Here is a 23,452-nt window from a genome sequence, read left to right as displayed (position 1 = left end):
GCTTTACCTGCTACACCACCGTGCCGGCCCCTGGAAATTATTTTGACTTTTCAGTTCTCCAAAACGTAATCCCCCAAACCCGTTTTTAAGGAAAGGTCCTCATCCTCAGACTCACACAATAAAGACTTGTACCTCATCACTCAAGTGGAAAGTTTATTAAACATGTATCAGTTCTATAGAACATAACGTTCTAATGGAGTTGGACTTTGCTTTGGGGAGAAAAAAAAAAAAAAAGCTAAGCTCTTCAGTCTTCAGTGGCACAGGGAGCCAAAGCACAGAGTATAGCCATTGTTGGAAAAGAGTTTGCGTCACAAACAGTCCAAGGAGTTGAGGATTGGGGGGAAGCCCCCCTGGAAGGAAAAGCAACAAGGAGGGACCCCATTTGGAGGTGGAAAACTGGACTGGGGCATGGGCGCTGTCGGAGGGGGCAACACGGCATGCAGTAGACACGCACTTGGGGGGGGGAATGTGGCCTGAGACGTGGGCGCCGTCGGAGGGGGAAACATGGCGTGCGGGGGGAGAGCAGTCAGCGGGGGAAACGCGGACAGCTGGGGGAACATGCAGATTGGTTCCTCCTCTGCAGACGCGAGGGTCTCCGGCTGCTCCTTGGGCTCAGAGGTCGAGGCTTCTTCCCCAGCCTGAGAGTCCCACGGCTCCCCCTCGTTGTGTGGCGGGATCTGTGCCTCTTCGTCCGCCTCGGTGGCCTCCCGCTGCTGGGGCTGGGTCATGGTCACCTCCTGTCCCTTCAGGCCAGCGGTCTGCTGCACAGCAGACAGGCAGTTGGGGGCAGATGTGGGGGAAAGAAGGGATTCCCATAAAATGCCCGCTGGGGGGCTGGAACTGGTGCGGCCGCTTGGCAGCTGAGGAGTGCTGGTTAAGTCCAGCACCTAGCAGGTCCAGATCCGGCCATCTGCTTAAACAGCCTCCCTCCCTCGAGGCGCCTCCACCAGCTCGGTGCCTGACAAGCACCAGGCGCGTAACCTTAAAGGGCCCATAGGTTTGAACCAGGCCAGCGTGTGAAAGGCCAGCACTGAGCCAGGAGGTCATCGGGAGAGGGGCAGATGTTAGGACTGGAGCCAGCTGCACCTGGGCTGGAGGAGCCAGACAGCAGCTCGGGACCTGCACGGTCAGGTAGCAGGGGGCTTCCCTGCCATTCTCCATGAAGGGCCTCAGAGCCCTCTACCCACCCAGAAGATGCTGTGCTTGCCCTGCCCGCTCTGCACTTGGGCTGCACACGTGCACATCTGCCACCCACCCGGGGCCCATGCCCAGCGCCAGCCTGCTGGAAGGCGGGGCGACCTTGGCCTCCCCTTTGCTTTCCGCTCCCCTATGCCTCTACTCAGAACCCACCGCAGAGGCTGACGGGGGGACCTCAGGACTTTCCTTCCAATGAGCCAACGGCCCATTAGCCTGTCTGCCTTCTGCCTTCCCCAAAACACGCAACAGAGGCCCCCAGCCTTACCTCCATGCCCTGGGTCCTGAGTGTGGGTGGGAGACGAGCACCTCCGCCGCAGCGCTGAGCCGGGACTCCCACCCCGCCTCTCAGAGTTGAACTTGTATACGGCTGCACACACCCTTCGCAGAGACGGATTATCGCCTCCACCGGTCAAACCCCTGCAAGCTTTAACTGTGCTGCCTATCAGATTATTTGCCAATCAACGCAATGACCACAGGGGCTGACGCAATGCCTCAGGGCAGGAAAGTCATTCTGGGATGACAGGTTTGTGCTCCCCTGGTCTTCCTGGGAAAGACCCAGCTGTCCATGGAAATCCTGCAGGTTTCCTGTTGAGCCCCCTGGGTTTCACTCCCACACAGTCAGTGGGAGCCTCCCCAACTTCCAGGATCCAGAGTATGTTGGTGTTAACCTTATCAGGGTTAGAGGCTCTGCTTCTTTCAGAAGTAGGGAGTGAGCAAGAAGAATCAGGTTTGGGGGGACATGCAGTTTTTTCTCTATGGTAGTGCACTAGGGGCCAGCACTGTGGCCTGATTAGCTGGGCCTCTGCCTGTGGTGCCGGCATCTCCTATGGGGCTGGTTGTGGTCCCTGCTGCTCCACTTCCCATCCAGCTCTCTGCTATGGCCTAGGAAAGCAGTAGAAGATGGCCCAGGTGCTTGGGCCCCTGCACCCACATGGGAGACCCAGAAGAAGCTCCTGGTTCCTGTCTTTGGATCAGCCAAGCTCCGGCCATTGTGGCCATTTGGGGAGTGACCTAATAGATAGATGGCAGACCTTTTTCTCTGTCTTACACTCTTTCTGTCTGCAATTCTGCCTCTCAAATAAATGTTCCTTAAAAAAAAAAAAAAAAAAAAAAAAAAGGTAGTGTGTGTTAGATGTGTATTTTCCAGCTAGATTATAGGCTTTGATTTTTTACTCAAACTGAACTGTGACTCTGGTTTGGCAGTTGATATGGCTGATGCCATTGGTTTCTTGGAAGTACATTCTCCTTAAGAAAGCTCTATAAAATAAAATACCTAGGGGATGTGGTGCCTCCCATACCCCACGCCCTCTCCTGGAATTACCCAGGGGTCATCCTGGTTCTTCCCTTTCACTGCCAAGCCCAGGCCATCGTGATCTCCCCATTTATTTGCAGCTGCTTGTTCCGCTGTGTCTGGTCCATGACTGGACCATGAGTTCTGTGCCCACCAGGGGAGAGCTTAATACTCCTCATGCCATGTGTGGTGGAGAGTATGGATTCTAAAGTGAAAGCTAGGTTTGGACTGGAATCCTGGCTCCACCCCTTAGCACCCATGTGACCTGGGGAGAGTTACTGAAACTCTTATGTCAGGCGCCGCCTCTGTGATATGAGAACAGTCCTGGGTCCTGCCTCTCCAGGGACTCAGAGGAGCGCCTCACATTTATAAAGCAAGCACTCACTTTGTAGTCGAGAGGAAGTGCTGTTCCAGGTAGAGTGAGTAACAGGTTAAGGCAGCAGCAGCCTAACTGCCAATCTTAGTGTGGGAAGCAACCCTAGAGAAAGGATGCAGTGGCTTTCTTGCTTAGCCACATAGTGGCTGTGATGAGGTCTGCTAGCAGCACGTGTCCAGACCATTCAGCACATCCCTCCCTGAGGAGTTGCCTGTGTCCTAGCAGCCTGGGTCATTCCGCTCAGTGACTGCCTGGATTGTGATAATTTGTTTTCTTCTTAAAAGACTTGAAACTTCCACAGAGGCTGGTGTTGTGGCACAGCAAGCTAAGCTGCTCCCTGCAATACTGACATCCCATATCAGAACATTGGTTTCATTCCTGGCTGTTCCTCTTCTGATCCAGCTCCCTGCTAATGCATGTGGGAAAACAGCAGAAAGTGGCCCAAGTGCTTGGGCCTCTATCACCCACGTGGGAGACCTGGATGGAGTTCTAGGTTCATGGCTTCAGGCTGGCCCAGCCTCAGCTATTAGAGTCATTTGGGGAGTGAACCAGAGGATTAAACATATCTTATCTTCTCTCCTTCCCTCCCTCCCTTTCTCTCCCCTCCCTCTGTCTCTTTTAAATAAAGTAAATAAGCCTTTAAAAAAAAAAAAAAAAAAACCTCCATCAGTCTCATTCTGCTTTGTTGAAATTTAGAAAGTTTTTATTCTTTTTTTTTTTTTTTTTTTTTTTTTTTTTTTTTTTTGACAGGCAGAGTGGATAGTGAGAGAGAGAGAGACAGAGAGAAAGGTCTTCCTTTGCCATTGGTTCACCCTCCAATGGCCGCCACGCTGTGGCCGGTGCACTGCGCTGATCCGATGGCAGGAGCCAGGTGCTTCTCCTGGTCTCCCATGGGGTACAGGGCCCAAGTACTTGGGCCATCCTCCACTGCACTCCCTGGCCACAGCAGAGAGCTGGCCTGGAAGAGGGGCAACCGGGACAGAATCCGGCACCCCTACCGGACTAGAACCAGGTGTGCCGGCGCTGCTAGGTGGAGGATTAGCCTAGTGAGCCGCGGCGCCGGCCATGAAAGTTTTTATTCTTCTTTTCTACTTTCTTTTTTTATTCATGTGAGAGGCATAATGACAGAGAGATCTTCCATCCACTGGTTCACTCCCCAAATGGCCAGGAGCCAGGAGCTTTTTCTACGTCTCCCACGTGGGTGGCAGGGGCTCAGGTGGTTAGGCCATCTTCCACTGCCTCCCAGGTGCTTTAGCAGGGAGACGGATCAGAAGCAGAGTAGCAGAGTACTATGGAGAAGAAAACCAAAGAGATAAATTTAAGCAAGAGTGATTAAGAAAGATACTTCCAAAATGCTGATTATGAAAAAATTGCATGGATTTCAGATTTTTTGCATCAAAATAAACCTATCTTTTAATTCCATTTTTCCATTTTATACCCTTGTGTGAGGGAAGTGACACTCAAGCTGATGCCAGGCTGGCTGTTTTAGGGAAGAGCAGGTGGGGAGAGATGTTCAATGTAGAGTGGAGTAGACAAGCAGAGATGGAATTAGGAAAGACTAGGGAGGGGCTAGTACAAAATTAGGGGGCTGAATTTTTATTTTATTGTATGCAGAGGGGAAACACTGAGAGGTTTTAAGCAAGGGAGTGGCATATCTGTTGTATACTTGAGGGGATAACTGGCCCCTGTTCAGGGAAAGAGATGAGAGGGTGAGTGAGGACTCTGGCTGGAAGCCACTTAACACTGGTGGATTGAATTAGGGTGGCCATAGATTCAAGAAGGGTTTGGGATGTAGACTCCAGGGACCTCAGTGGTGGGTTCTATATGGCAGGAGGTATCTGGTTGCTATTCAGAGAATAATGCCTCTGGCTAGCATCCTCGCTCCCTTTGAGTTGGACAAGCATCAGCCAGCAATCAAGTGTTGTCAATATTATACCTAGGATATTCCTTGTTTTGTTTTTAAGATCTACTTATTTATCTTAAAGAGTTACAGAGAGGCAGAGAGAGAGAGAGAGAGAGAGGTCTTTCATCTATTGGTTCACTCCCCAATTGGCTGCAACAGCTGGAGCTGTGCCAATCCAAAGCCAGGAGCCAGGAGCTTCCTGTGGGTCCCCTACATGGGTACAGGGGCCCAAGGACCTGGGCTATCCTCCAGTGCCCTCCCAGGCCATAGCAGAGAGCTGGATGGAAAGTGGAGCAGCCAGGACTCATATCAGCGCCCACCTGGGATACCGGCACTGCAGGCAATGGCTTCACCTGCTTTGCCCCAGTGCTGGCCCCCACCTAGGATATTTCTAGCAAGCAGCTGGTCAGGATGCCTGTGTTTCATGGCTGAATGTATAAGTGGGTTCAACTTTGGTTCTGATTCCAACTTCCTGCTAATATGGATCCCTGGGAAGCAACTCAAGTAGTTGAGTTGCCGCCACCCACTTTGGGGACATGGACTGAGTTCCTAGCTCCTGGCTTTGGCCTCCTGACCCTTCGGTGCATTCAGGCGAATAAACCAGTAGGTGGAAGAGCTTTCTGCCTCACAAATAAATAAGATATTTAATGATAGTAACAGTAAAATGCAGGTGTCAGGCCAGCAACTGAATAAGGCGGACTAAGCTGGGCTCTTCAGCTTGAGCCTGGGTGTGCAAGTGGGAAGTGAGTCTAGGAGTCGGTGAGATGGCAGAGCAGAGCCCAGCAGAGGAGGAGAGCAGGGCCAGAAGATGAGGGTGGGACTGGAAGGGACTGGGTTTATAAAGATTGGGTATGCTGAGAGCCGAAGACAGCGCCTCCATAGCTTGCTGTGGCAAAGAGCAACAGAGCTACGAGACTGTGGGCAGGGAAAAGCTGTTATTTCCTCCTTAAATCTTTTCCCCTGAATGCTCCTCAGTTCATTCAGTTGTTCTTTGATGGTGTTTCCAGAAGACCTGCAACGTAGGCATTGCAGTGTTTTCCCTCAGAGTGGGATGCTTCCCTCAAAACAGGCCCTGTGGTTCTCTACTTACTGCTCGCAGCACAGCTAGGCGACAAGGCAGCTGCACCCTCTGTGGGCCAGTTCTGACACTGCAGCCAGATCCAGCTGCTGTGCACCACAGTCCGCAGAGCCCCCTGCACTTGCGCCGTGAGGATTTCCATGGGCCGTTCATATCCGCAGGTGCTGTATCTGTGGGTTCAGCCAACTTGGAGTGAAAGTATAGTTAGGCCCACAGTGGTTACTTCTCTACTGAGCATGTGCAGGCTTCTTGTTCTTGTCATCATTCCCTAAAGAAGACAGTAAAACAACTGTCTGCTTAGCACTTTGGACCTATTAGGTAGAGAAGATCTGAAGTACACAGAATGTTTGTGGGTTATTTGTAACTACTGCACCATTTGATGCAAAGGATTTAGGTTTTGGTGTCTCCAGGGGATCCTGGAATCAATTGCCTGCGATCCTGAGGGCCAACTGGAAGCTAGAAGCAGGGCCTTTGGCCAGCAGCAGGGGTTCTGGGCTTCCATAGCCTTGGCAGCTCATGACAAGAGCCTCAGGTGATTACTGACATCATAAATAAGAATGTCAGTTGTTAAATCAACAACAGGAGTCACTGTGCACTTACTCCCCATGTAGGATCTCTGTCCTTAATGAGTTATACTATGATAATTAACGGTAAAACTAGTCTTCAAACAGTACTTTATACTTTGTGTGTCTGTGTGGGTGCAAACTGTGGAAATCTCTACTTAGTACAGAGTTGATCTTCTATATATAAAGCTAGTTAAAAATGAGTAGGAAGTGGGATGGTTTGGGGGTGGGAGGGCGGCTATAGGGGGGAGAACCTCTAGAATTGAAAAGTTGTACTTACGAAATTTATATTTATCAAATAAAAACTTTCTATTAAAAAAAGAAGAAGAAGAAAAGAGCTCCGGTGCCTCAGTGAGCAAGCACAACTCCAGGACAAGGCGGCAGGGCAGGCCCTTGTGACTCCTAGTCAATCGATGGGGAAGCTGGGACTCGGGCGCAGCATCAAGAAGTGGCAGAAGTTGGACCCTGGGACCCCACTCTCAGTTGTAGGGGGCTCTCAGAGCTACTCCGTGTTTCTTCTTAGTGCTATGGATGTTATTTGCAGAATAAGAAGTAAATGTTTCCGTGCCATGGTTCTACACCTTTGTTGAGGACCATCTAAAAGATAAACCCCAGAGAACCAGAGATCCTCATCGATTCATCCTTTCCCTCTGTTATTTACTGAACACCTACTATGTGCCAGGCACTCTTCCACATGACGGGAAGGCATAGTAGACAGATTTCCTGCCCTCGCGTTCTAGTGTGAAATGGTCAACAACAAATAAGATAAACGAGGAATTGTGATAAGATGGAAACAAGGAGCAAGCAAGGGGGCGTGAAACACTGGGCCAGGACGTGAGTGTGGACATTTTAGTTGCAGTGGCCAGGGGAGGTGGCTTAGGATAAAGAAGTGAATGGAGGGCCAGCGCCGCGGCTCACTAGGCTAATCCTCCGCCTAGCGGCGCCGGCACATCGGGTTCTAGTCCCGGTCGGGGCGCCGGATTCTGTCCCGGTTGCCCCTCTTCCAGGCCAGCCCTCTGCTGTGGCCCGGGAGTGCAGTGGAGGAAGGCCCAGGTGCTTGGGCCCTGCACCCCATGGGAGACCAGGAAAAGCACCTGGCTCCTGGCTCCTGGCTCCTGCCATCGGATCAGCGCGGTGCGCCGGCCACATCGCGCTGGCCGCGGCGGCCATTGGAGGGTGAACCAACAGCAAAGGAAGACCTTTCTCTCTGTCTCTCTCTCTCTCACTGTCCACTCTGCCTGTAAAAAAAAAAAAAAAAAAAAAAAAGAAATGAATGGAGGGAGGGAGCTGGCCAGGAGGACGCCTAAGGGACAGCATTCCAGGCAGAAGGCACAGTGTCTGGCCTGGGACACAAACAGCCAGGGGGCCAGCGTGCTGGGACAGAGACCACCCAGGACAGACCACCGCCAGATGATTCCATGAGAGGACAGTTTCAGTTTTAAGCCAAGGAGTGAAATAATCTGCTGTGTTTGAACAGACTACTCCAGCTGTGATCGACCGAAGGGCTGAAGCAGAGCCAGTGATGAGAAGACTGTTGTGAATAGTGTTGGCTTTGAAGCTAGACAGACTTGTATGAGGATTGACTGTGGGTTGTGAGAGAGAAAAGTCAAGAGTGAAGCCAGGGTGTGTATGAAGCTGGAGCAATCAAGTTACAAGGGAGGCTGCAGGAGCAAAGGCTGGATGGGGAAAGGGTTTGGGTTTGGGCCTCTTACGTCTGGGGGACCTGCTAGACGCCCTGCTGGAGATGTCAGCGTGGTGGATGCCAATGTGGATCTGGAGTTTGGTAAGGGTGGCACTGGAGACAGAGGCTTGGGGACTGGCATCACTTCTATAGTATTTAAATACCTTTTTTAATGTTCATTTGTTTATATAGGCAGAGAAAGAGAAAGGGCCCTGCCTGATAATGAAATATGTTCTAATTTTTCCCCTAGGTTGTGGCAGATACCAATATAAGTGCCATAGCCACTCAGCTTGAAAGCATGTCTGCAGGCTACCACCTCGGCTCGCCCGCCGCCGAGTGCCATCTGGAAGACGCAGAGTGAGTACACTGGACGTGCAGGGCGTCTTTTGTGTGTGGACAAAACTCATGGGAACTTGTCCAGATGCCAAGGTGTGCTCTCAGAAGGAGAGGAAGGGAAACGGGCCTTCCTTGTTCTAGGTCAGAGAGTCTCCCGGAAGATGCCAGCAGCCGATTCTTTCTCGTCAGGCTTTGTCCCACCATGCAAGCTCCGAAAAGGTCATTGGTGCACGGCCTGCACTCAGACCACGTCTGGTCACATTGGTGCCGAGCCATGCCTTGCAGAGATGTCAGAGTTAGAGCCCAGATGCCTTCTGCCTGATGATACAAGGAGCCGTATTTCTACGAGTGTCCACTCAAAAACTTCAACCACAGATTGAATCTTATTGTTATACTTGCTGGCATGTTTCATTAAAACCAGTCATTGCAATCAAAGTTGTTCATTAAACCAGAGTTTCTCAAACTAGAGTAGGCATAAGAACAATCCAAGGAGCGTAAAGAGGCCAACTGCCCAGACTCCATTCTCAGAGATTCTGATGGAGTGGTCTACAGCAGAAGCAGAAATCTAATTGGAATGTGTTTCCCAGAGTTCTGCCACAGACGGGCAGAGGACCCATACTTTGAGAAATGCTGCCTGAAACTATTCCTCACAGTGCCCGCAGGTGCTCGGTAAATGCTTGCTGGCCGGCCTGGACAGTCCATCTGAAGGTTCTCATACTTACAGCCATTCCCAACTTTTCCTGCGAGTCCATCAGCCTAAATGATATTTTAGAGTTTGTTTTTCATGAGGAAAGAGTAATTGACCAAACTCATTCTGCTGTATTCTCATTACAAAAGCAATGCATGCCATTAAGATGTGACAAAAATATAAATGTGTAGCGTTTTAAAAGTTAAAAAATCTGGACCTTTATAGGGACAGTAATGTCCCTTTCTCATCCTTGTGGGTGGCTCTGAAGATGGAGATGCCCTTGAAATCCTGACTCCTGTGCTGTTACCGCACAGCTCCTGGCAAGTTGGCAACCATAGCATAAAATGATTTAAAAATCACTCATAATTCCATAACTGGTCACAGTGAAGCCTTTTAAAATAAATTTAAAAAAATAAAACTGGCCTTCTCTATGAAAGTTAAAACTAACTGGTTGAAAATCTTAGGATTTTGCAAGATAAATAAAAGCAAGCTCCATCACATGTTCCTAGTTGAGAAATAGAGCCATGCCTTAGCCCAACCCTCAGGAAAAGAAAAAAAAAATGCTCTTGATTATAGATATAGGCACAATTCTAATGACTGTGGCCCTCGGAGCTTGCTCTACAACACTGGCTTTAGACATCTAGGTTCCCGTACCAATATCCTTGGAAATGGGGGCTGGGTTTCCAAGATGAAACATGAATCAAATGCGTGTCCAGCCAGTGGGCCATTACTCATACTACTTACAAGGCCACAGAATGGTAAAAAGTAGAGCCGCAATCATGACGTCATGATCATGTAGCCATCGGGGGTAATTCATCATAATTTCAACTGATATTTATTGAGTGCCTTTCTGACTTGGAAATGTAGGTAAAAAGCACAGGGCCAGTGGCGCAATGGATAACGCATCTTGACTGTGGATCAGAAGTGTAGGTAAAGGTATGGCCCCGATCATCAGGGAGTTGCCAGAGAACTGGAAAAACAGACCCACAAATCCACAATGATAAGAGATGTTAAATGGAGGAGGGCTAAGATCAGTGAGAGGGGAAGTGTGAAACCACGGAGATGGGGCACAACTCAATTAGGAAGTGTTCTGAAACTAATCCTGGAGCTGAGTGTAGAAAGAATTGGAAGAAGGGTGACGTTCGGAACAGTTAGCAATGTATATGGCACAGCCAGCGCGTACTATGGCTGCACGATGAACAACATCAACAAACACTGGTTATCAGCGTGAGCCAGCTGAAATCAACCCGCCCTCAAGTAAGCCAGGCAGGATCGAGGTGCGGGGAGGGAAGAATATTCTAATTGGAACAGCATTTTCAGCACTCCCTTTATCCCCACTTTGCAAAGTTCTCCAAGAGCAGGAATGGCTGAGTCTGTATCCAAAGGCTCTACCTCTCAGACATGCATGTTGCCACAAACCACGTGATGCTACGGAATGCACATCCACATGTGCGTCCCTCCGCACCGCAAGTAAGCGTCTGAGGCCCAGAGCCCCAGACCTCCTTGGAACTGTAGCATTTGGAAATAAGAACCTGGCATCAGCCTAGCTTAGACTCGATTACTAGTGCCCACGTGAATGATTGAATTTTTGGCCATTTTGTTTCTGTGAGAGAAGACTTCCACACTGGACAAAGCTTTAACATCTAAATTACACACTTGAAACAGATTTTTCCCGACCCATTCTCCATCACTTTGGTTTCTCTCTTCTGTCCTGGAGTCAGTTCTCACCCGCACAGTCATGATTCTGAGTTTATGACAAGCACAATGCATAGTACTGGGAACGTGGAGAAGTTCCTCATGTGGTGGAGGGGAAAAGTGGTTAAGGAATCACGGTATGATATAACAAAGGCCTTGCTGGAAATCTGGATCAAGTGCAGAGGGGCACAAAGGATATGGCTCCTCCTCCCAAGGGAGTCAGGAGAGCCTCACCTCGGCCCATGCTTGGAGGAGAGTTCCTGCCCTAGGTGGATGGGATACAGCAGGGGTGGCCTAGGTATTCAGGCAGAAGAGCAGTTTCCTGAGCTCCAGGGCTGCTGTTACCTGTTAGGGCACGTGTGCACCTGAACACTGGCAGTCTCCTGCTACACGAACATGGCACGCTGCATCTGTCTATCCCCTCCAACTCTAAACGGTACATTTAAGAGTTTAAAACTCAGCCTATACAAGCATACTTGGACAGTTTCAGCATCATGACTTGAATTAGGAAATGGTGGGTTTTGTTAAAGAGAAACCCCTAAAACATTAAGAACATTGGCATGACATGGAATATTTTCCATAAGTTTCTAGATTGCTCTCTGAGTGTTTGATTTGAAAAATTGACCTTCCCAGTATGAAAGTCTCTCTCAAATCTGTGTTCTTCCCTTAAGATGAAATTCCCTCTGGATATCTGTGCCTGAATTAAACAGCGTGCATTGTGTTTTCAGAACACCTCCACCTAAGATTATTACTTTGGAGAAAGGCTCTGAAGGATTGGGGTTTAGTATTGTAGGGGGTTATGGAAGTCCCCATGGAGACCTGCCAATTTATGTCAAGACTATATTTGCAAAGGTATTTTTTTCCTTTTTTACTGTGCTTTTCTTTCTTTTTTTTTTTTAAATCAAACGTAGGTGAGACTTTTTCTAAAAGTGCTTGGCTTTGCATTACTTTGGGTTTAACCTGGTTGTGTGCATGTATGCTTATTTCATTTGAAGATTATAGGGAATTCTTGTACCAGATTAGTGAACGAAGAATCCTTCCATGCTAATGCAGTCACGAGAAGTGTCATCTTCCTTGGACTGTTGCAGAAGTAGAGGCTCACAGACTCGAACTGTCTTCTTCCAGCAACGCAGGGAGACAGCAGCGCCACACTCTTTAGAGGCTGGCCTTAGAAGGATTGTCCTGGGCTTGGAAAAAGATTTGACTCTGGCTTTCTCCCTGGAGAGAGAATCGCAGGCACCAGAGGGCCGAGGCAGAAAGCTTTGTACCGGCTTCAGATTGGCACAGGCATTCCTGGCCATGCCTCCCAGGAATCCTCGGGATGCCACGGCGCACCCACTACTCAGTCACGACCATGCAGGCTCAGCCCGGAAGCTTAGACTAGGACCACACAATGAAGTATTTTTCAGCAATTAAATATTACTTCCAAGATACAAGGCTGTGGTGTCAGTTCCAAGTCCTGCCTCTAGGGGGCTCTCAGAGTCATTATTTTTCACTTCATTATGTTTTTTTTAATTGGAATTTAAATTTGTTATAAATGTTGAAAATTTCTGCAGAGTATCAATATTGAGCCTACAGTGTTTTTCTTCAGTAGTTTTATCACCATCAATTATTTATAAATTAAGCCAACTGTCCCTTCCTGCTTTATTTTTCAAAAAAAAAAAAAGTATAGGTCTTCAGAGGAAGAAGTGCCATCGATTTCATCTCTTTCTAGAAAGCTCTGTGGCACATTTAACAAAAACTTGCTTTTTCCTGGGCACATCTTATCACCTGTTAATTGGGCCCACCCATGCCAAGACACGAAACCCTTAGGTCATCTGGCATTTGCTTCTGACCTGCACGGGGCATTTGCATCCCTACTCACATATTGCCTGAGTGCCTGTTAGGAGCACAGGTTATTCACAGACACATTCCTAGAGGACTGATGATAGACAACAGCCAGGAGAAATGGCTCAGAAACAGCCCAGGGACTGTGCCAGCCAGAGACTCCCGGAGGGAGCTAAGCCCCATAATGCCCAGCCTTCTCCTGAGACACACTTAACCCTGTGAGGAGGAGTAAGCATTCTTCTTTTCCTGGTGTTATTATGGTTTGCTTTTGAAAGAGCCAGCTGCGGAGTTAAGGCCGGCAGAAAGGCTGCCCCGTGAGCGGTCCCGCTGGCCTGTCTGGCAGCACAGAGCGCCAGCAGCACGTCTGTAACCACCAGCCCCCTCCGTGGTAGCCGTGGCTGCCCCAGCTGCCCTGCCTTCTGATGCCTCCGACCTGAGCGAGCAGCCCAGCAGCGGCCCCCGCGGCACCTGTGACCAGTCTCTCAGAGACTGGTGGGAGGGGAGTCAGGACACCAGAATGTACCCCTGAAGGCAGAATGTCATTGTGGGTGCATTTTTTTAAAGGAAGCCCCTATCAAGTCGCAGTGGGACAGGGTCCTGAGAACAAGGAGCCCACAGAAATTCACACCGAAAGTACTTCCTGAGGTCACCGTGGCAAGGGCTCATTTAGGATGCACGTGTGTAAATAGTAACGTTATAAGCCATAAACATTGACTATCCTGAATATGTTTGAGTTTTTAAGGCATGAGCCTTTTTTTGTAAAGTGAGGCACATCTAAAAATGGTGAGCTCTGAGTTTTCAACAGAAACTTTCTAAGGCCTGGCTCAAGGCCCTTTTCATGCAGAGTCAATAAAAATTCTAATGCAAGTAATAACTATTATCATTATTTAGATAGTCCCATAGAGTGTATTATAAGATTTAATTTCCTGTTTTTGTTACATTTTCCATAGAGAATCAATAAACCAAAAACTAGCAAAGGAGATTTTTTTTTAATAGTGAAGTTTCTCTAAAATGAATTCTGACACTATGCTAAATGTTTCCCCCATAGGAATTTTAAAAATCTAGGAAATATATTTATATATATATATATATATATATATATATTTCATGTTTCTTTAACACTGAACATAGAAGGCTTCTTAAAAAAGTTTGTTAAAAATGGAATTAAAAAGAACTTAAGGGGCAGGCATTTGGCACAAAGGTTAAGTTGCCTCTTGGGATGCCCCTATCCAAAATTGGAGTGCTTGGTTGGAGCCCCAGTTACTCTGCTTCTGCTCCAGCTTCCTGATAATGTGCACCCTGGGAGGCAGCAGGTGATACTTGGGTCCCCATCACACACATGGGAGACCCAGATTGAACTCTTGGCTCCTGGCTTCACCTGGCCCAGTACTGAGTGACTGGCTTTGAGGGCATTTGGGAAGTGAACCAGGGAGTAGAAGATTCATTCTCATTCTCTCTCTTTTCTCTCTTTCTCTTCTCTCTCTCTCTCTTCTCTCTCCCCCCCCCCTTCTCTCTGCATTTCAAATAAATTTAAAAAATTAAAAAAGATGTTGATTCTGGTATAAAAACTTCTGAAATCCATGCATAGTTTTCTTCAAAATACACAGTTCATAAAATATCTGAAAACCCTTCACATGCATAGTTTTTTTTGCACCAGTTTATCTTTCAGTTCCATTTTCTGATACATTTTGAAGTACCCTCGTGTATTCTTAGAAGTATTTTCTCTTTCCAGATTTCTTGAGCTCCGAGTGTACATTTTATGTGGCCCTTTTGGTGTCCTAAGCTTCTTGTAGTAGTTCTTTTGCTTAACTTTTTGTTGAATTTGGTCCACTGAAGGTTTTCCCCCAAGAAATCTGAAGCATCACATGCACTTCAGGGTGTCACAGTTGCAAGAAAGTCAATCTGATTAAAAGGCTGTCAACAAGCAGGCATGGCGGCTGCAGCGTGGGACACCTGCCTCCCATATCACAGTGCCAGTTCCCACTTCTAATCCAGCTTCCTACTGATGCCCCTGGGAAGCCAGGGGATAACGACCCAAGTATTTGGGTTCCTGCCACCCACATGGGAGACTGCGATTGAGTTCTGGCTCCTGGCTTCAGTCTGCTCTGGCCCAGCCCCCGCTATTGCAGGTACTTGGGGGTGGAAAACTTCTGCCTCCCCATCTCTGCACTTTTCCCTGTCTTCTCCTCTCCTTCTCTCTCTCTCTCCTTCTCTGTCACTCTTTCAGATAAATAAAAAAATTAAATTAAAATAAAATAAAGGCTATGGCTATCAAGTCCTGCCACTGTCTTTCAGGTACATGTGGTTGGAAAACTTCAAAATCAAAGCCAGCCTTAGTTATTAGCCCCTCATTAGCTCAGTTGTACCCTAAGCCAACAAGAGATTGGCCTAAAAATGTAGGCAGCAATTTTTCAGAGCCTGCGAAATATGAAACAGGAGCTTGATTGTTATCGGAGCTTCATTTTGTTGCATAATCCCCATTGTTGAGTAAATATCACATGTCACGCTTTGAGTCCTTAAAATGGACCACAAGGGGGCTACAAAGTTGAGGATCCCTTATTCAAAATGCTGGGGACCAAAAAGATTTCAGATTTTTTTAAAAAAAATTATTTATTTGAAAGGCAGAATTACAGAGCGGCAGAGAGGGAGAGAGAGAGACAGACAGACCGACCGACCGACCGACCGACCGACCTTCCATCTGCTGGTTTACTCCCCAAATGGTCGCAATGGTGGAGCTGGACAGATCCTCCTCTGGGTCTCCCACTCCAGGTGCAGGGGAGCCCAAGGACTTGGGCCATCTTCTACTGCTTTCCCAGGCTATAGCAGAGAGCTGGATCAGAAGTGGAGCAGCCAGGACTCAAACCAGCACCATATAGGAAGCCAGAAGTGCAGACTTACCCACCACACCACAGTGCCGGCCCTAGGTTTCAGATTTTAAGGTTTTTTTTTTCTATTGTAGAATATTTGCATAGGCATAAATGAGATATCTAAGGGATGGTACCCAAGTCTAAACACAAAATTCATGTATGTTCTATACCCTATACACCTAGCCCAAACATAATTGTATACACTATGTTTAGTGTGCCTGCATTTTGTCAGTGACCCATCAGTGAGATCAAGGTGACCTCATGATGTACTCAAAAGTTTTCAAATTTTGGTGCATTTTGGATTTTTGGATTAGAGATGCCCAACCTATAGTAAAAACCCATTTTCCAGCATCTGAGAAGGCCCACTGACCAGACTAGGACAAATAGGAAGTGAGTAGAGCCACAGTTCTGAATTTATTTTCTCCTTCCCTTTCCACAAATGCCATTGATAAAGTAGGAGGATAAACACAAGTTAGTAATTACCAGTAAGCACTGCAGTACCTAAGACAGTGTACAAATCCTAGAAAGTTGAAAAAGTATCCTTTTTTAAAAAGAAAAAAAGATTTTACTTATTTATTTGAGAGGTAGATTTACAGACAGTGAGAGAGAGACAGAGAGAAAGGTCTTCCTTCCGTTGGTTCACTCCCCAAATGGCCTCAACAGCCGGAGCTTCGCCGATCCAAAGCCAGGAGCCAAGTGCTTCTTCCGGGTCTCCCATGTGGGTGCAGGGGCCCAAGGACTTGGGCCATCCTCCACTGCCTTTCCAGGCCACAGCAGAGAGCTGGATTGGAAGAGGAGCAGCCAGGACCAGAACCAGTGCCCACATTGGATGCTGGCGCTGCAGGTGGAGAATTAACCTACTGAGCCACAGCGCTGGCCCTGAAAAAGTATCCTTATTTTGCATTACTACAAATGAAAACTTGAATTATTTATAGATATCCGAGATTTTCTGAAGCCCTTAAAAGTCATAATATATAAATGTATTTTTTAAGTTATATTTATTTATTTGAAAGGCAGAGTGACAGGCAGAAAGAGACAGAGATCATCGATCCACTGGCACACTTCCCAAATGCCTGCAATAGGCAGGGCAAGGCCAGGCCAAGCCAGGAACCCACATGCAGTCTGGGTCTGCCACATGCTTAGAAGGAACCCGAGAACTTGAGCCATCACCTGCTACCTCCCAGGTACACACCAGCAGGAAACTGGGTCAGAAGCGTAACAGGGACCTGAGTCCAGGCACTCCCACATAGGATCACAGGGCTTCCAAGCAGCATCTTAATAGCTGTGCCACACATCTGCCCCAACTTTTGTAAAACTTAATAAAAAATCAGTTTTGCCTAGTAATTCTGACTTCATCCACTAGATCCACTTGTCTTTAGTTCAATTGACATATAACTTTCTTAAGGGAGTTGAGTGAGGTTGCCAGTTAATTTCGGCATTTCACTCCGGGTGTAGACCTGGTTTCTAATACTCCTCATAGCATATACATCCCGTCAGGAATCCCATGTTCTTGCAGGTTAGAAACCGTAGAGCACTGCCCCAGCACCTTTGGCCCTCCATGCTGCAGGTGGATGCCGTGTTGGGCATGCTAGAGCCTCTTAGCGGGGCTTCTGAGTGAGGGAGGCAGGGGCTGCAGTTAGCCTCATTGGGAGGACTTCCAGTGCTGACTTTTCAAAGGAATTTCACAGCTACCCCAATAAATGGAGAAAGCCTCTTGCAAATTTTTTCCTAGGCCTTCTCTTCCCTTAGAAGTCAAGAATGTTTCTAGTAATAGCACTGACAGTTTTAGGCAGTCAGCTTTTGAATGCGAAACACCTCAAGTCTCACTTGCTTTGTGCCTTTTTGCAGAGCCATGCATGACTGAGTGTAAAATAAAAGTAGTCGTTTAGAAACCTATTTAGGTGATCAAAGGTAAGGTGGAAGCTTTAGAATATGATGTTACAAAATTTCGGAGATGCTCTACTTTTATAAATAAATCAGCTTTTTTGAGATAGAATTCACATACCATCTAAAGTCTACACTTATTTTTGGCAGATCACAGTGGTGATAATGCAGTGGGAACTCTATCTGATGATAGCATTGGCAATAAGGCTAAAACCAGATGCAATTCTGCCTCTTTTTCTGTATATGACATTTCCATGAATATGACATGAAATGACATCCAATTCTATTTAATGCTGAATATTAAAATATTCAGTATTAAAAGAACTTGCATTAAAAGAACAGTGTCAGTATATCTCTCCTTGTATGTTTTCAGTGATTCATAATTATGGTGACAGTTCAGCCATTATTATTTAAACAACATCCTACATTTTTCTTAATTTAAAAGATTACCTTGAAAGAAAACTTTGATAATCTTTAAAGTGTGTGCATTCCAGACACCAGTTAGAGGTTTGCATATTAGTTTCATATAAACTGCTTTGCAACGAGTTGACCTGGCATGTTTCTTGTTTGTAGGGAGCAGCTGCAGATGATGGCCGGTTAAAGCGAGGTGATCAGATTTTAGCCGTTAACGGCGAGACCCTGGAAGGTGTTACTCACGAGCAAGCTGTCGCCATCCTGAAACACCAGACAGGGGCTGTAACTTTGACCGTGCTGTCGTGAGCTTCAAGCCCTGATCACGAGATAGATGGTGTTGTTTAGAACATCCATTGGTCTGCTGTTTCTTTTTGGGAGAGAAGAAGACTGAGAATACCCATAAGAAGATGAAGTTCTGGGTGGGGATGAAAAGCAGTCTCTGTTACGCACCCCATTCCTCGTTCTTCACGCCTCATGCTCTCTGCTCGGGAGGGATGGCTGAGGCTGCCGATGAACCCCTCGAGCGTGCAGTCATCCACCGAGTGTTCCCCATCTTCTGTCACCTCTTGGTGAGGTTAACTTTCTAAAACTTGAATGAGTATTTGTTTTGCATTTAACATCGATGTTTGCCAACTGGTAATAACTGGTTCTGATTGTATTTGCTAAAACTAGAGTGAACAACCTCTCGTTCCTTACAGCTCCCCTCCCCATCTCCTAATTATGCAGAGGCTTAACCGCAACCTCAGATCTCATCCAGTGAACGAAAACAAATGTTAAGCAACTTGTCATCTCACTCATGATTTACTTATGCTAATTGTCTCTTCAAGTAAGCCAGAAAGCATTAGCAGTGTAATTAACTTACCAGTGATTCCCATGATGAAATCCCATATTCTCCTATGGGAAATTACTGTGTTCCTCTCTGTATGACTTATAGTCAAATAAGTCTCAACTTCATTTCTCTGGCTAGATCTGCGTATGTTAGTCATTGGTGATTGTGATGAGTCAATTTGCAGGCTGTAATCTTCTCAGAATCCCAAGAAGGCTTTCTAATTGTTTTCTGAGCTGCAGAAATGAATACCCCTGAGCAAATGCACCTTATTCTCAACAGGAACAGTTAGCCTCCTGCTCTCAATCCTGATACTGCTAACCCACGCCAAGTTCAGGAAGTTCATGTAGAGTTAATGGCATCTCTGTGGGCAGGCGTCATTGCCACTTCAGTCTTAGGTGAGGAGGTGGAAGCCCCAGAACCACCCTGCAGAGATCAGAGGTGGCTGTGGCCTTGGGCACAGCAGAGTGACACAATGATCCTCCCCCTTCCCTCCAGACCAGTGAGGACAGCAGCACAGGCCACAGTGTGAAAATCCCTGGGTGATGTTTTCAGGTCTCCATGCTACAGTGGAAAATAGAAGACTACCTTTTAAAGTTGTAGGAAGAAAACGAAAACACCTTTAACGCTGATTATGGGCATTGTTATTCACATATTAGCAGAAAAAGCTGGGAGATACTCACCAGGGAAAGCCTGGGGTCTTGTATGAAAAAAAGAGGGTTCACTGAAGGATGAGGCCGAGTTCAGCATTACCCAGCCACAGCACAACGCTGCAAACGGTCACAGTCACTATCGGAGTTCAGCGGGCCCAGATTGAAAATGTTATTTAATAAGCATAGGTTTTAATTGAGAATTCTCTTTGAGTAGAATAATCACAAAGTGCATTAACAATTGTTGGAATATTTTGTGGCTATTCCAAAGTATTGAGTGCCTAAATTTTTTTGTGTTGAAAATGTCTTTCGTGGCTGATGTTAAGTTTTCTGAATAGACACATGGCTTTTGAAATTTCTAATACACCCAAGATATCTGGGGTATTAGGTTCTCATCCTTCAATGCATGAGAAGCCACCAACCTCAGAATATTCTGTGTTAACTGTAGCTGCAAGAACACCTCAGGCAGGTAGGATCAAATAAAGTCCAAATAAAACTTGAAAAATGCACCTTAAAAATAATATATCTATATATATACACACACTATAATACTTTTGCAATGTGATTCTGCTTGATTTTGATGGAATGGCCATTAAATATGCAATTTGAAAAACATTGTTTTATTTCTTTATATGCTGTCCTTTTAAATCATGCTATTAAAAGTCTGTTGATAAAGGACTTGTGCTGCTTGATACTTGTCACTAGCTTCAGCGTTGGGGAACATCCAGCCTGCAGGCCGTAGAAGGCCCGTGAAATCAATTGGTGGGCCTGCCAAGCAATCACAGCAGGACTCAAAATTCAGTAAATCTCTTGCAGGCTAGTTTTTAAGTTGATGAGGTTGTATGGCCCACGAGTGACATCATAGATATCCAAATGAGCCTTGGCAGATAAAATCTTCCCACCCCTGAAGAACTCCAGGCTTGTTGACCATTGGCCCTGTCCTTGGCTACGTGACTAGTGAATAATCACCCTGCCAGAAACATCGTTTTTGCATCCAGACTTCCCATCTGAGCAGATGTGAAGATGGCGATTTGGGAAAGGAGTAGTTCTTGGGTAGCCACATGTGTTGTTTTGGCTTCGTCACTTGGGCCAGTTAAGCATAATAATGCTATTGATCATTGAAGGTAGCACGAGAGGGGAGTAAACCAGGAAAACTAAAACTGCTGAGTGTTTGTGTGTATAAGATGTTTCCAAAGTTTCTCAATAAATGTAGTTGCCTATGGAGCAAATGGAGTCTTACTATACTTGAAAAATTTAATTTCTGCGTCTGATTTTCTCTTCAGCCTTTTGTTCTTCCCTAATAGAAAAAAAATCCATCTTTACATGGGTTTTCAGTATTCTATTAAAATCTGGTAGGAGACCAGCGCTGTTGGTATAGTGCTGGCATCCTATATGGGCGCTGGTTCAAGTCCCAGTTGCTTACTTCCAATCCAGCTCTCTGCTATGGCCTGGAAATGCAGTGGAAGGTGGCCCAAGTGCTTGGGCCTCTGCACCTTCGTGGGAGACCAGGAAGAATCTCCTGGCTTCCGAGCAGCTCAGCTCTGGTCATTGCGGCCTTTTGAGGAGTGAACCAGCAAATGTAAGACTCTGTCTCTCTCACTCACTCTGCCTTTCAAATAAATAAGTCTTTTTAAAAAAATAAATAAATCTGGCATGCATTTTCGGCTGTCTTGTATATTAATGGCCAGTCAAGTTGCTGGGCATTAGAATGAATGCTCTACAGAAGGCCCAGTGTAGCAGTCCAAAGGTTGAATCTTGGTGTCCCACTGCCTAGGTGTGAGTCCTGACCGACTTAGGAGCTGTGTCACCTTGTCCAAGTAATTTAACGTTTAATCCCATGCTGTAGTTTCCTTGATTAGAGGAGGTGGGGACTTCCAAGCCCTGTAATGTTTAAAATCCAAGTACAACCTTTAGTAAAATACCCAGCTTCTCAAAAAAGAAATATTCACAATAATTATCTTATCCCTTTTATGGAGGTGGTATGAAATTAGACATGCTGGCAATGAGTGGTTTCAGCGAGTGATGCCCTTTTATTTTTTATTTTCTTAAAAGATTTATGTATTTAAGATTCAGAGTTGTGGGTCAGGGAGATCTTCCATCCCCTGATTCTCTCCCCAGTTGGCTGCAACAGCTGGAGCTGGGCTGGTCAAAAGCCAGGAACCAGGAGCTTCCTCTGGGTCTCCCACAAGGGTGCAGGGACCCAAACACTTGGGCCATCTACTGCTTTCCCAGGTGCATTAGCAGGGAGCTGGATCAGAAGTGGAGCAGCCGAGACTTAAACTGGCACCCATATGGGATGCTGGCGTCACAGGTGGTGGATTTACCCACTATACCACAGCACCAGCCCTAAGTGATGACATTTTAAGAATACATATTTATGAAGGTGACTTACTCTGAACTCTTGCCCTAGATCAGCTGGCAGAGTGTGTTGCTTGTTAGGGTGATGTGGACTTGAAGGAGTCCGAGCTAGCTTAGCAGCACCATAGAGGAGGGCACTTGGTACAGGCCCTGGGAGGCAGCAGGTGATGGCTCCAATGGTTGAGTCCCTACCAGCCATGTGGGAGACCCCTGGAGTTCCAGGCATGTGGGGAGTGAATCAGCAGCTAAAATGTCTCTGTGTGTATCTATGTGTGTCTCTGCCTTTAAAAAAAAAAAAAAAAAGCAAAAACCACCTGAGCTGGAATCAGGGTTTCCACCATCAACTGTGCCACTGAGTTACATCTGGGGTAGAACAGGCAAGGCACTTCAGCACCAGCAGCCCTTTGGCAAGGGCTGAAAAAAACCTTAGTGTCGGGGAATCCAGCCCAACCACAGTCCTCAGCAGCCTCTCCCCTGTCCCCTCAGCCCCAGCCATCATCTCAGCAGTCAAGCTACCCCATCCCCCACCCCCACAGGGAAGACTGGGCCAGATGCATCTTCATGTTAACTCCTCCATCCATTTTGTGCTCTCCAAATATGGCATGCCCCAATCTGAGAAGGTTTTTGGAGACTTTTTGTTTGTTTCTTGAGTTTTCCTCCTCATCATGTCCATTTTCCTTTATGTCAGGACTCTGGGGAAGAACTAGAGGGCGGGGCTGTATTGCGAAGCAGCTGCTCACAAGCTGGCACCCCGTATTGAAGGGCTGGTGCAAGCGCCTGCTGCTCCACTTACAATTCAGCTCCCTGCTAATGCACCTGGAAAAGCAGCGGAGGATGGACCAAGTCCTTAGGCCCCTACACCTGCATGGGAGACCCAGAAGAAGCTCCTGGCTCCTGGCTTCTGTCTGGCCCAGCCCCGGCCATTGTGGTCATTTGAGGACAAGCTAGTGGATGGAAGACCTCTATGTCTCTCCCTCTCTCTGTAACTCTGCCTTTTAAATAAATAAAATAAATCTTAAAAAAAAACTTCAGGTAGCAACTATTTTAGACTTTGCCTAGATAAGCTTTGTCACACTACTCAACTTTCCCATCGCAACAGGAAAAGCTGAATAGATAATACAAAGTTGAATGAGCTTGGCTGTGTTCCAAACCATTTAAAAACAGGCAGCAAGCCAGATTTGTTCTGTAGGCCACACTTTGCCTGTTGTATATACTTGATTGTATTTTAAGGTTTATGATTGTTTAAGCTCCTTGTCTACTAATTACATTATCTGATGTTCTTGGGCTGTTTCTATTGACTGATTCCAACCTTTCCATTTCCCACTTATAGATGGATCTTACTTTTTTGCTTCATTGCATACCTCATCATTTTTTACTGGATGCCAAGCATTGTAAAACTGACTTTGTTGGATGCTTGATTCTGTTGTATTCTTTTAAATAGCACTGGATTGTTCTTTTTTCATTTTTTGTTTTAAAGATTAATTTATTTGGAAGGTAGAGTTACAGAGAGAGATGGAAAGACAGAGAGAGATCTTCCCTCTACTTGTTCACTCCCCAAATGTCCTCATCGGCCAGGGCTGGTGAGGCCAAAGCCAGGAGCCAGGAGCTTCATCCAGGTCTCCCACGTGGATGCAGGGGCCCAAGGACTCAGTCCATCCTTCACTGCTTTCCCAGGCCATGATCTGATCCAGGGAGCTGGGTCAGAAATGGGGCAGCCAAGACTTGAACCGGCACCCATATGAGATGCAGGTGGTAGCTTTACCTACTGTGCCACAACGCCAGCCCCCCCCCTTTTTTTTTTTTTTTTAAGGATTGATT

The 23,452-nt window shown here is 46.8% G+C and overlaps 2 protein-coding genes across 18 annotated transcripts in view; one reads left to right on the top strand and one right to left on the bottom strand.

The window, feature by feature from the left end:
• Window positions 1-19,954, top strand: part of PATJ (PATJ crumbs cell polarity complex component) — a 452,303-nt gene extending 432,349 nt beyond the window's left edge. For 10 of the 16 annotated variants that reach the window (XM_089337289.1, XM_070078393.2, XM_089337292.1 and 7 more), the window contains 3 exons: window positions 8,340-8,446; window positions 11,537-11,660; window positions 17,960-19,954. In XM_089337289.1, coding sequence (XP_089193415.1) covers window positions 8,340-8,446; window positions 11,537-11,660; window positions 17,960-18,106 — 378 coding nt within the window. In that variant the 3' untranslated portion in view covers window positions 18,107-19,954. The remainder of the gene's footprint in view (window positions 1-8,339; window positions 8,447-11,536; window positions 11,661-17,959) is intronic. The other 6 variants (XM_070078398.2, XM_070078397.2, XM_089337294.1 and 3 more) reach the window with 1 other exon arrangement.
• Window positions 127-1,596, bottom strand: LOC138850641 (uncharacterized). 2 transcript variants are annotated; one of them, XM_070078401.2, is made up of 2 exons: window positions 1,463-1,596; window positions 127-758 (listed from the first exon to the last, which is right to left on the bottom strand). In XM_070078401.2, exons 1-2 carry the CDS (start codon window positions 1,466-1,468, stop codon window positions 309-311), a joined length of 456 nt encoding a protein of 151 aa, XP_069934502.2. In that variant the 5' UTR covers window positions 1,469-1,596; the 3' UTR covers window positions 127-308. The 2 variants fall into 2 exon arrangements, with proteins under 2 accessions (XP_069934502.2, XP_069934501.2); XM_070078400.2 differs by having other exon boundaries at window positions 127-761; window positions 1,463-1,594.
• Window positions 19,955-23,452: the final 3,498 nt, after the last annotated feature.

The sequence above is a fragment of the Oryctolagus cuniculus genome, chromosome 7 (assembly GCF_051225735.1).
Source record: "Oryctolagus cuniculus isolate XC-2025 breed Fujian yellow rabbit chromosome 7, ASM5122573v1, whole genome shotgun sequence".
NCBI lineage: Eukaryota > Metazoa > Chordata > Mammalia > Lagomorpha > Leporidae > Oryctolagus > Oryctolagus cuniculus.
This window is presented reverse-complemented; position numbering and strand designations above follow the sequence as displayed.